The sequence below is a fragment of the Anastrepha obliqua genome, chromosome 3 (genome assembly GCF_027943255.1).
Source record: "Anastrepha obliqua isolate idAnaObli1 chromosome 3, idAnaObli1_1.0, whole genome shotgun sequence".
Taxonomy (NCBI): domain Eukaryota; kingdom Metazoa; phylum Arthropoda; class Insecta; order Diptera; family Tephritidae; genus Anastrepha; species Anastrepha obliqua.
In genome coordinates this window covers 47,460,564-47,478,195 of record NC_072894.1, presented here as the reverse complement: position 1 = coordinate 47,478,195, position 17,632 = coordinate 47,460,564, and the positions used below count along the sequence as shown (strand labels likewise).

At 37.3% G+C, this 17,632-nt stretch overlaps 1 protein-coding gene across 2 annotated transcripts in view; it reads left to right on the top strand.

The window, feature by feature from the left end:
* Positions 1 to 17,632, top strand: part of LOC129242339 (connectin-like) — a 194,964-nt gene that overhangs the window by 84,868 nt on the left and 92,464 nt on the right. For both annotated transcript variants that reach the window (XM_054878928.1, XM_054878927.1), the window contains exons 2-3: positions 8,244 to 9,408; positions 15,971 to 16,187. In XM_054878928.1, the coding sequence (XP_054734903.1) occupies positions 8,482 to 9,408; positions 15,971 to 16,187 (1,144 nt within the window). In that variant the 5' untranslated portion in view covers positions 8,244 to 8,481. The remainder of the gene's footprint in view (positions 1 to 8,243; positions 9,409 to 15,970; positions 16,188 to 17,632) is intronic.

The window sequence follows — 17,632 nt, the reverse complement described above, 5'->3', positions numbered from 1 at the left end:
ATTTATTTTGTACAAGTCTCAAAATACCATTGCTACAAAATACCATTGGTTCTTGAAAAACCGTCTTTTGACCCCTTTTTGACTTTAAAGGTGCGAAAAAATACTACATTTTTTTTCCTTGTCGCAGAACACAAACCTTTGTATGGAAGGCCTTTGTTTAGAGGCTTCCACCTTTTTGAACGAACTTCGTTGCCATACGAAGAAGGCTTATTTTATAACAATGGATCAAAAAATAAAATATATATATATACTTATAATTGGCGCGTACACCCTTTTTGGGTGTTTGGCCAAATTGTGGCCTATTTGTGGCGTGTGTCTTCATTTTGTTCCGCAAATGGAGGGACCTACAGTTTCAAGCCGACTCCGAACGGCAAATATTTCTTTATGAGCAGCTTTTTCATTGCAGAAATACACTCGGAGGTTCGCCATTGCCTGCTGAGGGGCGGCTGCTGTTAGAAAAATGTTTCTCTTAATTTTGTTGTTTCACCGAGATTCGAACCTACGTTCTCTCTGAGAATTCTGAATGGTAATCACGTACCAACCCATTCGGCTACGGCGGCCGCCAAAAAATAAAATACTGAAAACAAAAATAAAAATAAAAATCTCTTTCCGTTTTACACGCTTTAAAAAAACACCTAAAAAACACCGCTTGAAATGAGGCGCGGCCCTTAGCTCGCGTAAATTCTCGTGCAATGATTTAGGTGGTTTCGAGGTGGATTATCGAGGCAGGAGTGTATTAATCAACTTACTTTGACTTTTGGCGTTGATGTCTGACTCTCAGCCACTCTGAGACGTTGGTACAAAGAGTTCCAACGTGGTCGTCGATCCTTGTAGGATGAATCTCGTGAAGACTGCCCAAAAAATTATTCAGCCAGAAATAAGCAATGCTGTGCATCAATTGATAACGAAAGATCGCCATTTGAAGCCTTTGGCATTAGTGGGACCAGAACACAAGAAGATTTGATATCGTTGGATATCACATAATTTGTCAATTGCCCAAAAAAGGACTCGTGTCGATTGGTGTAAAGAAATGTTGAAGAAATTCAGCAGAGGACGGTATGTGTGTTCCACAAAGAACATAAATCAACAAAAGTTGTTCACGGAGGAAGCACATTACATCAAATGACTATCTGTTTTTTCGGAAAATCTTGTCATGTCGCAACTGTACCACCAAAGACATTTAAAACAGTCAATTCTGCGTGGTACAAAACAACTTGCTTGCCAGAAGTTTTCAGAGAATTAAGAAAAACCAACCACCGAAACGAACACATCTCTCACCAAGACAATGAGAGTTCTCTCATATCGGCTCACACGAGAGAGTTTCTAAACACTAAAAAGATCGGATTAATGGGTAATTTGCCACACAGTCATTGATTTCTCAAGATCAAAGTTTTTCAACGCCAGAAGAAGCTTTTGAACCCTTTAAATCGGTCGTTTTGAACGTATCCACTTTTCGGTGGCAAAAGTGCTTTGGAATTTGGTTCAAGCGAATACAGAAGTGCATTGACTTCATTATTGTGTGTAAAATACAAAAAGTAAAACTCGCATTTAAAACAAAATTTAGCGATTTTTTATGTCTAGTAATTCTGAACTTCAGAAAATAAAAAAAAAACTTTTTTAATTAAAAAACAAAAATATTAATCTCGCTTTGTAGTCGTATAGAGTGGTTTTTTTAGGTGCATGAGACTTATCGATATCGATAAATATGCCAGCTGAGAATTGGAAGCTGCGTTGATATTTTTCTTCAATAAATTTTGGCAAGCCATCACGAATCGTTTAACGCCAGAACAACGCCACAAAGTTGTGGAAATTTACTTTGCAATATTAAAAAAAAAGTTCAACAATATTTCTGTTTATTTTATCATTTTAAGTTCTCAAGCTCTTAAAAATCACCCGATACATTGCACAAGTTCTGCAATTCACTTTCAAAGAACTTTAATCAATTGAGTCTTTCATCCAGTTTCACTTGTATTTCAGTATGTGTATGTACCTATATAAACTCATATATATAGAAGTATCCCAGTAGATATAGCAAAAGGTCAGCTCTAACTTATACGCAGAATTGGCAATCGCAATGGGATGAATAGTGGAATTGCTCGTTTCAATAACAAAGCAGTATAAAATAAAAATTAATATTTTTTTAATGTACATTGTTGGAATTTTAAAGAAAATTTGTTTTTGTGGTTTAAATTGAACCTATGATATATATTCGAACAGAGAAATAAGTAGACTAATTTTGATTTAATAAAAAAACATTCCAAGTATCTCACTTGAGCGACTGTTATAATAAACTGAATGACGGAACAATAAATAAAGGGGAAACAAAAAAAAAAAGCCAACGAGCATCAAATTGTGGAAAGTGCAACCAAAAAAGTACCCATTATTATTAATTCATTAAATCAAGACCTACTTCCATAAGTATATATAAAAATGATGCCACAATTTCAAACAAAATATCAAGAGCAAGTTAAAAAAATAGATGGTAGATGTTGCTATTGTTGTTTGCAATAAAATACACGCGAACAACTATTTCACAGGCAATTCACGGAATTCAACGGAAGAGTTGTAAGAGCTATTTTATTATTAAACTGCTTTGTTACTTTTCTCTTTTATACCCAGCGCTTTTATATTTTATGTATTTGTGATGCCGAACATTGTGAAACACCCTGAGAACACAACGTGATACTTGTCATACCAATGACGTTTATACCCTGCAGGGAATAAAGTGTAGTAGTGAATAAGAATACCACCTGTTCACTTTTCAGCTCAACTAATTCGTCTTACGAGATGTCAAATGCATGGCCAGACATGCTTCAGCAAAATACCAATTCATACTAGCGAAAAAAAATACGAGTCCGAAATGTTTGTAAAATAATGAGTTTAAGGCTAAAATATCAAAGAAATCATCATCACTCCATTCTATTCCTAGATAATCTATTTCATAATAAATTTGTTTACTCTTAAAATTAAATTAAATTTAAAAAATATATAATTGACTAATGACTTAAGGAAAATAATGCTAGTTATTTTGAAAAACCCATTTTTCATTGAATTCAACTGCTTTTCCTTATTGTTATGTCAAAGTTCATGACTCAAAAAACCGTACAGAAATTGTTATGTTCCTCATTTCAGTGAGTGCAGTCTATGTTGTTTGGCGTTGAATACGTTTTTAAGATTTTCATAAATATTTCGAAGTTAAATTTACATTCTGTGTTTTTTAGTGATCAAAAATAATACACACCATCATAATATGGTTTTCCAGCATCACCTTTTAATTCATCCTAATTAAGATATTATTGTATCATTCAACTATAGCCGGACGAATGCATTGAGTGACGGGTTGATATGCCATGTAATTTGAAACCAATATGACACTTTTATTGTTAAATTATAAAATCCATATTTAGCCATGTTATCGTCCAATTTAAACACACAAATTTTTAAGCGGTTGTTGCGAATCGTTCTGTTTTCTTTTAAGGCAACCACTAAACTTGCAAATGTAAACCAGTTATCAAAAAAATCTTAAAGTTTTGATTTTCTGGTATATGGAAAGTCAAATGAAGGACAATATTTGATTATATCCCTGATTCAAAAGAATCACAGGTCCTATAACCAACATAGAGGCAGAAATCATATACCAAGCTAGATATGCCAGCCATTGAAAACAAGAGAAACTATTTTAAGTAAAGAAAATATAAATATGTTTTATGGCAACATACATACCCTTAAAAGGAATCATTTGCTTATTAACGCTTAAATACTGCCCTTTCGCGAGACTATTGCATACTTCATTAATTCTCGTCAGTAAAGGATAGATTTTATACAATTTGTCATAATTTTCTGCACCCTTCTGAGGTTGATGAGCGTTCTTATTGAAATGAAAGTATATTTTATTTTTTCGAATATATTTCGTGGCATTGAAACGATAACTGCAGACAGCCTAAATTTCGATGAACATACCATTCGCCATACAGATATTTTGACTACACCCAAATATAGCAACAGTCCCACATTGCACTTCTATTCCACTCCATCCTTTTGAAACGCGTAATTTCAATTTCCAATTGAGCCAAGCCTTTGATTTGCCGCATATTTGGTCTAAGAGAATTATTTGAAAATTTTTGCACCAATGTAGACAACAGGTAACATTAATATTGAATAAATCCTGCGTACAACTAAACAATTTTTCTTTAAAAATTAATGTTTCTAATGACAATTAACTTTTTCTGAACCAATAACTAACACAATACTTTTGGAATTTCAACTGATATATAGAATTAATTTAATTAAATTCACTCATACCTTTCGCTGGAATTTTTTTGCCACCTGTTGTCGCAACGAAATCGATTGAAATCCTAAAAGCACAAAGCAGCTTGCAAAATTGTGTTTGCATTAAAGTGCACAAAACTGAACAGCTGATTAGAGAAAAGGAAAATAAGGCGCAAAAAAAAGGCGGTAACGTTTTTTTCACATTGGTTCAAATTGATCATTTTACTACAAATATTATTCTTGGTAATGGCGAATTAGCGTGATTTCTTCTATTAAATATCACTTTTTGCTAAGAAATTCGCTTCAATGTATTCACGGCTAGAAAATAATATACATAAAATGTCAATTATCGCCTCCTTATCAGCAACACTCGCTGCAGCCTGCAAAAAATAAGCACGAACCTCTCAATAAATCAGTTGAACCTCTCTTACATAATGAAAGTACTCGAATGCAGTTGTTTTTGGGGCCCAGCCTGGGGATATGTGTATTTTTGGAAGCCATCCGAGATTTTTTATTTAAAAATTTCAGCTAATTAATATACTCGCAAATACGTGCGTTGGGTATATAAATTTTGTTCTGTTTGAGCTAGAATTTTTTTTATTTTCATGTAACCATTGATGTTGCATTTCTGTTGGCTGCTGCAGTAATTTATGAGCGTCATAAATCCATGCAAAAGGAAACAATTTTTAACAATTTAAAGAGAATACAAAAACGCTGAGTACAAAGTAGGACATGACCAAACCAGGGGAGCAAAGAAACGAAAGGCAACTAAACAAGCAATACATTCCAAAAAAAGAGAAAGCATAGAATAGAACAAAGCTTTATATGAAGATAGCACCAAAGCAAAATCAGCAATTGTAGATATTGTTGTGCTTTTTTGAAGGCTTGCAGGAGGAGGATATTACAATGCAGGGAGACCATTCGTGCCAAACGGTCGGTACCCAATAAATTAAAGTTATTATATAAATAAAGGGAATTTCAATATTCGGGATACTCCAGGATGATTGAGGTCGGTATTTCATTCATGCGTGTGGAATTGATGGGTGATGCTGACGCCTAGCATAGCCTTCTACCTCGACAAAATGTCTGAGGTCGTAAGTCAAGTGTTGTATGCTGAAAGTTGGAAGTTGCAATGTGTTACATATTTACATACAAGCTCCCTTTTTTTGTAGATAAAAAGTCTGGACTCTTTTCAACATTTAAATGCAAATTTACGAAAAATCAATAAAAATATTTATTAATTTAATCGAAAGAGCAAGCTTTCCCTCGATTTATAGACCACAACTTCATTACTGTGGTTGTTTCAAGTAGCTTGGCTGTAGCGCATCCTATTAACTCAGTTTTCAAAGGCCTTGGTGAAGGTTTCTTTCTATATCTCATAAATGGCTTGCTCGACATTCACCTAAACGGTATGAATCGTTAATGGATTGCTTGCATAACATCAGCCATTCCGAGGTGGCCAATTGACATCGCCGAAAGTGATAGCATGATTACCGAATTCGGAGCGCAAAATGTCAATTGTGGCATGGCATAACATCCTACTGAAGCTAAGAATCGTTCAAGCTCATGTCTTCAATTTTCGGCCACAGAAAAGTCTTTATAATGCCTCTGTACCACTTACGGTTCTCCGGAGTAATGCTTTCAGCAACATTTTCAAAGAAAAATGATCCAATGATACTACCGTTCACATTCGCACCAAACTCTCTCTGCATGAGAATGCGTTCACTTCTCGCGAAATGAAAATGTGCCTCGAAAAAAAATATGATTTTGACTTCTTGAAATTTGCAATATTCCCGATATTATTCAAGCGTAAGGCATCATTCCAAGGGGATAGTGATATTGACTCCATGTCAAGCACAAAAGATCAGTCATTGTCAAAATACTATATGATTAAAAAATCGCCGAAATCTCGCTTGCGGATTGCTTAATCTTCTCGTAAGCGAGATAGAGTTTTGTTGGCTGGGTATTTGCACTTTCCTCAAAATTTGACCAAATTAGAAAATGTGCAAAAGGAAGAGAGAATAAACATTCACAAACTTTTCACTTGCTGTTATGATATTGGTACGCAACTAAGCTTTCGCTGTTTCTTTGAAGAAAATACAACTTTATTCTGTAAAAATGGTGACAAGTAAATCGTTGAAAGTATTGCCCATCGCTGGCTAATACTTTTTTCCATCTCGTATTTTTTTTTTAATTTTTTTTTTTGGTGGGTGAGGTAGGGTTCAAAATGCCTTCGCACTTACAGCGACCGTCGTCTACTGCGTCGTGTGGTGTGGCCACTAAAACGATCCCTCCTCTCCTTCTGGGGAGTCACACCTCCCGGAACTGCTTTCTATATTGCTTTGGCAGCGCCCAGAACGGCATCCATCCAATTATATTCACCCACATCTGGGTCCACCATATTTGTAGCCAGCTTTCATGCTATAGGCTCGCCTTCTTGTGTCTCTATCTGTGCGGCTTCACTTTGTTACACCGTGTCGAGGTAGATCCCGTATACCGTCGCGGTAAAACTTTGGCGGCTATCCACGGATCAAGCCATTTTTTGATGTTTTCATATGAATAGAACTGCTGGTCAGCTAGACCATGTGCCATCGATCGGAACAGGTGATAATCGGACGGCGCAATATCTGGAGAATACGGCGGGGGTACGATTTCCCATTTCAGTGCTTCCAGGTAGGTTTTTACGGATTTGGCAACTTGCATTGTCATGCTGTAGAATCACTTTTTCATGCCTCTCCGCGTATTGCGGCCGCTTCTCGCGAAGTCCTTGGCTCAATCGCATCAATTGAAGTCGATACCGATCCCCAGTGATGGATTCCCTTGGTTTTAACAGTTCATAATTAATAACACCAACTTGGTCCGGCCAAATAAATAGCATAACCTTCGCAGCGTGAATATTCGGCCGAGGCGACGACGTAGAAGCATGACCAGGCAGTCCCCAGGACTTTCTTTTCTTTGGATTGCTGTAATGAATCCATTTTTCATCACCCGTCACTATGCGATGAAGAAAACCCTCCCTTTTTGTCGCTGGAGCAGTTGCTCACAGGCGAAGAAACGACGGTCCACATTCCTAGGTTTTAACTCATAAGGAACCCAAGTCCCCTATTTCAGAATCATTTCCAAAGCATGCAATCACTTGGAAATGGGTTGGCGGGTAACTCCTAATACTGAAGCAAGCTCTTCTTGCGTTTGAATGGATCCTCATTGAGCAATGTCTCCAATTCAGCGTCTTCGAAGGTTTTTGGCCTTCCTTCAGGCGGACGGTCGTCAACATTATAATCACCGTCTTTGAAGCGACGGAACCAATCGCGACACGTTGTTTCACTTAAAGCAGCATCTGCATAAACTTTTTATGGCTCTCGATGCGCTTCAGCCGCCATTTTTTTCGAATGAAAGAGGAAAATCAACACTTCCCGCAAATGACGATTATTCGGCACAAAATCAGACATTTTTACAAAACCAAAACAAAATTACTAATGTGTCGAAGCAGTTTGTTTGCCATATGTCTAAGCTTGGTTTATGACGTCTAGGTTATGTTAGCATCGACTAGCACACACTGCTGGCATCTATTGATAAACAGCGGGAACTTAGTTGAGCACCTAATACATTTTTCAGCTGAAAAAGTGGCAGCCTCTAAAATAGCTATTACCGCAAAATTTAAGTGATACGAAATGGGGAAAATAGCTATTAAACTACAAAAATGGCAGTGAAAGTAAGCGACATCTCGCTTATGACCAAGCAAGGGATATAAAGCATACTCCTTCCTTTAGTGGTCTCCGCTCGTGATATCTGGCTTGTTTCATCAAGTAAGCTAAGGAAAAGAAAATATTTGCCAAGGTATTTGAAATAATGCTTATAGTGGGATAGCAAATAACTCTGATAAAGATCGCTTGTTTTGTATTTTATAATTATATTCTAATATCTCAACAACTAGAACTAATACCTTTTTTTTATTATTTCTTTTATATTTACAGGTTAACGTCTAGAGTTTCAACATTTTTTGAATCCATCTGAGGTATTTACCAAAAGCACCCAAAAAGCATTAAGACAATAGTCAGGTCAGATACGAATCAATCAGCAAATCAACCAACCCACCAAACGACCCACTTACAATAACTTAACTACAATTTATTTTACATTCTTGTAAACAACTCAAATCATTCATTCACCAACAGCAGGTTAAGACGTGCAAGCTCAAGTATATAAGTCAAAATGTGGCCGTCTCACTGTCAACGGCTAGTTCTGCTTGTCATCAGCCTCACCTGCTTTGCTTGCCTCTTCGCGCCTGTGGCGTCACGTTCACGTGACAAAGAAGGCCGTCGACGTAGCGATCGCCTGTCAACTGTTTCGTCCACCTCCGCATCAACCTACTACAGCAACTATGCGGGCATCTCCCCCGTTGCCACTAGCATATATACGGGTCCCATGGATACAACCGGATTTTGTGTACGTCGCCGCGACATGAAACTCATGTGCTATTGCACGCCTGACGAGAATCATGTACCCGTACAAAAAGCAGAATGTTGGATATTCTCCGATGTCTTGTTACAGAATGACACAACTTGGACGCGCTTCTTTCAACAGAAGCGTTTGCGTGAATTGAAATTTGTTATACAAAATCATGGCCGACTCGATTATATACCCACAATGATAATTGAATCATTAAAGAATTTGTCCAGTATTATTATTGAGTATTCACAAGTGGATGTGGTGAGGAGTAACGCTTTCGCAAATCTCCCATATTTGGAGCGTATCATATTGACGAATAATCACATTGTGGCATTGGCTCAGGATGCTTTCGCCAATCATATACGTTTGCGTGAATTGAATTTGGAGCACAATCAAATCTATGAAATCGATCGGAATGCCTTCCACAATTTGCCACAATGTGAGCGTCTTTTCTTGAATAACAACAACATTACCAACCTGCATGACAGTTTGTTTGTGGAGATGCCACATTTGAATTATTTGAATTTGGCTTATAATCAAATTTCTGTGCTGACCAGTGATATCTTTAAGGGCCTAGGCAATTTAAATGTGCTGAAGTTATCACATAATAATATAAATTTTATTGGAGACACTGTATTTGCGGAGCTATGGATATTGTCGGAATTGGAATTGGACGATAATCGAATTGAGGTGAGTTATAGCAGTAGACGATATCGATGTAACGAGATGAAAATAATTACACATATGTATACATATATTATATGCGCAATAAACACTGCGAAAGGTGGTAAAAAACAGTATAAATTGGAGAGACAAGTTTTAGAAATCAAATATGACATAATTTTGCTTTAAGCTTAGTACATCGTGCGGATATTGCACAAAGTTCAATCATACCATAGAAAAAATTATTTTTATATAGACCTTCAAAATATGCCGTCCGGGACGTAAATGTGCGAGATGTTGAAAAGTCTCGCTTTGATGTGGATTATTACTAGACCCTCTTCCACCGGACTGAACGAAAATACTTCACGACGAAGTCTCTCTCGGACTACTGAAGTCTTTTTCCAACACCGAATGTATGCTACTTTACATATCAGCTGCAGTAGACGTCTCTCACAATGGCAGCGATGCCACTCTTTGTTTTAATGAGTGCACCCATCAGCCGGGTAGAGACACCTACCTCATTAAATGCCGGACATTCCAGGTACATCCCCTCACATCCTTGTCCTTAGTTCGTTTGCAGTAGTCGACATCAGAGTAGGCAGACCTATCCAAGACTATGTTTGTTTTTTCATTGGCAGAAAATTTATACGTGGCGGATCCCAGACCCAGCCCACAACCGGGTATCCTGGGTCGTTTCGCCTTCTCACATTAGCTTGCTTTTGAACGGATGTTCGGATACTTGGGCAAATCCCAAAAGTTGTGAACGTCTTGGCCACACTTCAATGAATAGCGATCAAGGAATTTCCCTACTTGCGTGGACTATTCCACATGGAACCAACCTCCTCGATAGAATGGATAATTTAATAATGGCGTTAAGTAGCACCGTCGTCTAGTCAACGACGCATAATCTTTGCATTATAAAGTTAACGATGCTCTTCCAGGATTAATAAGTTTTCTTCGTGGTGATAAATCAGTGTCCAAAAAAAAATGTAGGAAAGAAGACTTGTATCGGCAGGAGGGCTGTGGTGCGAATGTTTCAGCACATCATCGAAGCTGCAACTTTAGCAAAGTCTCTTGCACATTTTTTGTACGGGGGTTGCAGTTAACCTTTGAGATATGACAGTGAATATTTACACATTTTCGAAAATGGTCATATTCCTTTAATATCAATTTAAGTTTCTTTGCAATTTAAGTTGCCTTACAAATTATATGGTACACAGCGCGAATATTTGTGAAGAAGCATAGCTCAGTTTCACGTTACGTTACATGACCATCTTCCAATATCAGCTCGATTTTTTCTCGCACTCTAAACAATTGTGGACGACTTTCATTATATTTTTCCTAAGCATCCGCGAATGAATTTCAAAAAACCCGTGAGACCCAAAGCACACAGAATGATCAGCATTCAGCTAGTGGTTCCATTCACATCGAAATCAGTAAAAAGTTATCGCACGATTTAAATCAATTCCGTGTTGAGTGTTGGTAGTACTTATAATTAACACAAATATCAGACGTATAAAAAAATGTTCTAAGTACTATTAACATTAAAGATGCCAGACTATACGGTGTGATTACCTAATTTGAAAGTTGTAGCCATTTCTCAAGACCGTGGCTATAGTGGCTATTTCAAAATACCGACCTACCCCTATCAGTGTAAGAAAACACACAAGCCAGTAAGAGTAATTAATTCGTTGGGGATTGATTGGCTCTTAATAAGGTAAGGCAACCATCAGTAATTGAATTAAAAATACTGTAAAATGTTTTTGAACTTTACTGCTAAATTATCCTTTTCCTTTCCATCCATATGAATTGTGGGAAAGATAAAAAAGTTGGTTTATTTCCTTCAATTAGAATTTTCCTATTTACTTTTCCTAGCAAGTATTTTACCTATACCCAAATGCATTGTATTTAAAACCCCATTAGTCCCATTTGCGTTATATAAGTATGTGTGTCTGTACATCTAGCTTACTGTAAATATTGAAGAACTGATGAATAATTTGGCTTAAACATGCCACCTCACTGTTTACACAGACTAGTGAAAATCATCTTTTGACTACCAGCACACATTTTAACGATAATGTCCAACAAATAGGCAAGGCGGTGCATGTCCAGAGTTAATAAGGAAATAATTAGTTCGCATTAAAAATGCCTCAATTGCCAAGTCTGTTAAAATATAGAAAAAAAAAAAAAGAAATAAGGAAGTGCTAAATTTGCTGCGGACCGCAAACTATATACCCGCGCCCATTTTTAGTAGGATTTTATTGGAGTTGGCTGTTAATATTGTCAATTTCTGCAGCGGACGGACAGAAATTTAGCCCTAACGTGGGTGTGGCTTTTATCTGATCACAATAATATTTATGTCGGATCTAAAATGATCTGGTTGCTCCAAAAATCACCTGCTCTGGTGTCAAAGAAGTTGTTGAGCCAGTTTTTAAGAACCTCTTTGTTACCGAAGTTAACGCCCTTTATTTGGTTTGACAGGAAGAGGAAAAGATGGTAATCAGTTGGTCCAAGATCCGGAGAATACTGCGAAGGACATCTCATTCGATCTCTTGGAGTGCGGCTTTGACGACAGAAGCCTTGCGGTGTCGTGAAGGAGTTTGGTTTGACCATGTCGATCAGGCCTTTTCAGTCGAATAGGCTCATTCACGCGGTGTGGCTGGGCAATGTGGAGCTCCTTGTTGACCGTGGCATTCTTTTCACGCATTTCCCAGTACACCATGTCCTCGCAGTCCCACCAAACATATATCATATATTTGGATGAGATCCGACTTGACTCTCGGCTTAGGCGTAACTTCTGGAGCCACCCACTCCTTTCTTTGCTTCACATTGATGTATAGGCACCATTTTTCATCTCCCTTTTTCATCAGATTGAGATTCGTTTTATGATCGTAGTTTATTTTTTCCTCCAATTCACGAATTGTTTGGCGACCGTTCCGCTTCAAAAGTGATTTGCGACGTTCTTCATCGAATTCAGAAAGACTTTTGCTGCGGGACGTGTGATCGACGTCAAAGTCGGCTTTTTTGAACTTTGCAAACCATTTCCGCGCTGTAAACTCACCTATGATTCCATCTCCATACAAATCGTAATGTCTTGGGCTGCTTCGATAGACTATTGAAAAGCAAAGAAGACAGGTGTCGAAAATGTTAATTTTAGCCTTCTGTGCGAGGGTATAAAAATGGTCACATAAGGGCTAGTGAGCAAATGATTGCGTCACTTATTAACTTCGTCTAAATTTGAAGTAGATATAAAAGGAGAAAATTAACACTTTTTGGCACCAATTAAATTATTTAATGACTCGCAAATGTGTTTTGTGCGCGCGCCAAGCTCGTAAATGGCCATTAAGTGGGTAGTAATTTCACTTCAACCCAAAAGTAGCACTGCTCAGGAAACCAAATATACTGGAACTTGAACTATGCCTTTAATGTATGTATGTTAGTGCATGTAAGTACATTTCAGGAGTGGTTATGGCTGTTTATAATAGCGAAATTTTAGTTTTTACGGTCTCTTAATTAAGTATCATAAATGCAACGTAGTGATTTTAAATATTTTTATATTATAATGATTTTAAATATTTGAAAGAATTTAATTTTAGCTAAAATGTTACCTTCAAAGTGTTATCGTTGCCTGAAAAGTAGGTTAGGTTGGGCCTAGAGACTAGAAAGTGTCAAATTCTTAATCCAATTTTATTTTACTGCGAAAATTAGCTTTTCTCATATCTCACTCAATTTCTCAATTATGCAATGCACTTCAAGAAACAAACGAGACTTCGAATTAAATATCGTTTGATTTTTCTTTGTGAAAAAGGTCTAAATAATATTTTAGTATTTCTCTCGTGATGCTGCAATTTAGATTGTCGAAGAACTTTCGTAGTTTGTTGATTTTTTCAATAAGTAAATAAACAAAAAAATATATATATCAAGCAGAGCCGACCCTAATTAAGATGAAAAGTGATTTGCGCATACTTTTTATACATCGAAGGTGCTAGTATCTTTCAAGTCTAATAAAGATTTGAGTGTGGAGATCTTGTCAGGTGAAATATGAAATATGGTTACCTGTAGTAGCCCTTATGGCTTTATAAAATCGTAATACACATCAAACTTTTCCTCATTCCCTAGCCATTATCAGTCTAAAAGTAGAAAATATGTGTGCGAAATATATATAGTCAATACTTCATAATTTTTGGAGTCGAAATTCGAGACATTCCCGTTCTATTCAAAGCACGTTAATGATGCATGGAAGCCATCATATATTCTTTATGATTACACTCCGTAGTAAGACTTCCACGTGAGCGCCTTTATATTCGTTTAGAACTCACTGAATTTCAAATCAAAAAACAAAAAAGCTCACGATATTGACGAATGCTTCCTTACTACGATACCAAGGCGAATCCATTACAGGTGGTATCAGGTGATTTATTTTTTTTCTCTCGCCGTGTCCATGTGTCTGCCAGCCCAGAATTAAACAAGACGAATTCATTCTTTTGTTTTCTACTTTGACAATAATTTTCTTTGACAATAAAACGTACAAAATATTGTTCTTAGTCTAGTCCTTTATACTGAATGCGCCTTGCTACAATACTATCAAAAACATCTTTCCTTGATGACAAAACTCCGATATGGCATTATCTGCATAACTTGATGCAAATTTAAGGTAGGTGGGTAGGTGAAATGGTTGAAGTACCACTCTGACGTTCCTCAACTAGCACTTAAGCGCCCTCCAACAGGCATGTATTATATCTACAGCCAGCCAGAGCTGTTGATGTAATGGAGAATATTGATGGGGTTTAGGTTGGCGCACAGTCTGTCGAAAAAACGAGCACCCAGTGACCTTAATATCTAGCTGTCAAGCCCGGGCAATTACTGAGAATGTGCTCAACAGTCTCCTTCTCTGATAGGTCCCCGCAGCTTCTGCAATGGTGGCTGAATGGTAAACTTAGCTCTTCCGCGTATGTGCGGATTGACTGATTTAGAGAAAACCCCTGCTTCGACTTCCGATTCCGTCTTGGAGCTGTTAGTGAAGACAGAGGTACCAGCTTCAGAACAGATTTCCAATCCTGCCTACTATCAAGGAATGCAGGATATCGCTCTCGCTCATCCAACAATACCGCACCATATCTTGTTGGGTTCCCGGCCACTCTGGAGTGGAGGAAAATGAAAAAGCGGTTGAGTGTTCAAAGATAGGCTCTAAGTTTGACCTTCAGCGAATGGTAGAGGACATAAGCATTCCTCTAAAGGAGTTATACACTGCGACTGACCTGTGTGTAATCGCGGAAACCAATAGAAAGTGGTATTTGACTACTAACTGTAGGGCTTCGAAAGCGCTCCGGCCTAAACTGAATCTTAGAATGACAAAATGTCTGCTTGGATTCTACAGATCAACTACCAGCGTCCTCATAGGTGTTATAACGGGTCACTCCACTATTGACACCAAAGCCAGTAGACCTCTCAATGACTTATGCAGGAGCTATGAATTAGAAATTGAGTCGGTACAACACCTCCTCTGTGAATGTCCTGCACTTCAAAGAAGCCGTGCCAAACATCTTAGCGATTATTTTTTTGAAAACCTGGGAAATTTCCAAAACGTGTCACTGCGGGGACTACTTACCTTCTAAAAAGATCTAAGTGGCTTAAGCAACTTAGTTAGGGAAAGTAAATCAAATGCAGGTATCACAATGGGCATTAAGTCCATCGAGTGTCTTGTCTTAAACATGCATCCTGCCTAATTTTACCTAACCTAACCTAATTGGAGAGATGGCCCTGGAACGAACCTCAAACTCCAGTTGGCGGATAGATAATGTTACCCTTAAGAGGTTACGTCCAGAGGTCAACTTCGTTTAACGTGGATGCACTTTGAACAGCGATGAAAATAACGTAAAGGACGATGGGAAGTAAACAAATTTAAGACAAAATCAACAAATTTCTATCAAAACATCTGAATTTTTAATAAGAATTTTTAGAAAAATACAGTTTTGTAGCAATTTTGCCTAAAAGGAGTTAACATTTGAAGCAGCTGATTTCTGAAAATTTGTTTACTGGTGGTGTTGGGTGTTTTCTACTATATACTAAGAATATGGAACGTTCTTTATATGGAGAAAATGCACAAGACCGCCAGCAAAGAAAAATTGTGATAAGTCAAGACGAATTTTGAACCGCATCAAATTTAATAAGGTATTACATCAAAATTCAATGGACTATACACCTGCATGGCGACCAATCCAGCTGAATGGTTTGCGCGTGACTACCATTCGAAAGTCTTCGAGCCCAAAACCTGTTGTACGCAGGCGAGCGATTACCCCTCTGCGGAAAATGGAAAGCTGCTCAATGTATTTCTGCAACAAAAAAGCTTCTCATAAAAAACCAGCTGCCATTGGGAGCCGGATAAAAATTCCCTCCATTTGTGGGACCACATCAAGTCACGCACACGAAAAATTGAGGAGTTGAGCCAAAACACCAGCAAAGGAATTATTCTAATACATACATACATACTTGTGTAAAACTTCATACTAAAAAGAAGATTTTTTTCTAGTACGTGTAATAATATTAACTATTCACTTCTAAGTCCTTTTACTCCTTTATGTATTTGCAGCGTATTTCGGAACGCGCTCTAGATGGCTTGAATACTCTAAAAACGCTGAATCTACGCAATAATTTACTGAAGAAACTCGACAATGGCCTACTACGTGGCACACCAGCACTCCTATCAATCAATGTCCAAGGCAACGACTTGGAAACTTTGACATTTTATACATTCCAGCCAATTATGGATAATTTAGTCAATAGCACGAGTGAACTGCTGCTCTCAGGTGAGTTTAGTTCAACTCAAGTAACGGGTGCTCTTAATATGTGTGTATATATGTAGAAGGCACCTACATATTTCAGATACATAAAATTTCGAGTTTGCCCTATTTAAATTCGTTGACTAGTTAATTCCGAGTCAGACAAGTTGCAAAGTCTCAAAAGACCATTAAAATATTGTCCAGCCAGATACAAACACTTTCAAATATTTTCCTAAGTATTTCTTCTATGTCCATATGCATTAATATATGTATATATGCCAGTACAATCCCAATTAAATATGCATGCTCACGTGTCGTTTATACATTTGTCAATGTGTAGGTGAATGTCCTGTATGCTTATGAAGTAGCCAACGAAGTAGCTAGGCTGCGGCTCTACGCGAGCTGTACGTGCGCGCCGTGACAGATGAAAGAATGTTGCTTATTCGTAATTTTTCTACAGTTATACACGTTTTGCATACAAAATGAACATTAATGTGTTCGAGGTGTGGTAAAAAACAAACGAAAGTTTTCAAGCGGGTGCATGGGGAAAAATTCGCTATTTAGAATAAAAATCACCGAACGAAGAAGCTCCAAATTCGCTATTTAGACCGAACGGCATGGCGCGTAATACTTATTGCAATATTCAATATAATTATAATTAGAATAACTAGTGTCGCCCATAATCGGAAGTTCGACTATCAATTTCTGTTTTATCTTTATCTGTATGCCTATCACTGCCTTGCGCATATTTATACGCTGATTCTTATATTTCATTCTTTATCTTTATAATTTTCCTTATCTACTACGAATAATATATTCCCCTTCATCTTATATTGAGTATATACTTGAATTTAATGTTATTTTAACTTTACATATCTTAATTTTTAAATTTATTTCTGCTTTTATCCCTTTCCTCATCAACATGCGCTCCATTCCCTTCATCCTTGCATTAACCTTAATGAAAATCTTATCCTTGTAATATATATATTAATCAATTATATAGGCTTACACTCTGTTTGGATGTTTGCCCGAGCTCCTCTCCTATTTGCGGCGTGCGTCTTGATGTTGTTCCACAAATGGAGGGACCTACAGTTTCAAGCCGACTCCGCATGGCAGATACTTAACATTGTTAAAGAAATATTTAGGCATTGGATTCCGCACCACATAATTAGATTCTAAAGACAAATAGTTGTATTATGACAATAAGAAATCGAAGCGCGAATCGGATTTTAAAAAATGTTGCTCATTTCGCTATTACTGACTTAGATGAATGCAAACGTATGAAATATCAAGGAAATAAAGCCAAAAATATAATCGTTTTATTTTCATTTCTTTGCGATAGATATTTACATCCAGTTTGATGAGTCAACTGCGACTAAAATTTACATTAATTGTGATGATGTCCTATGTGATGAATATTTACCTCATCGTTGGCTACAAAGAAGTGGTACAGTACGCAGAATAATGTAGGT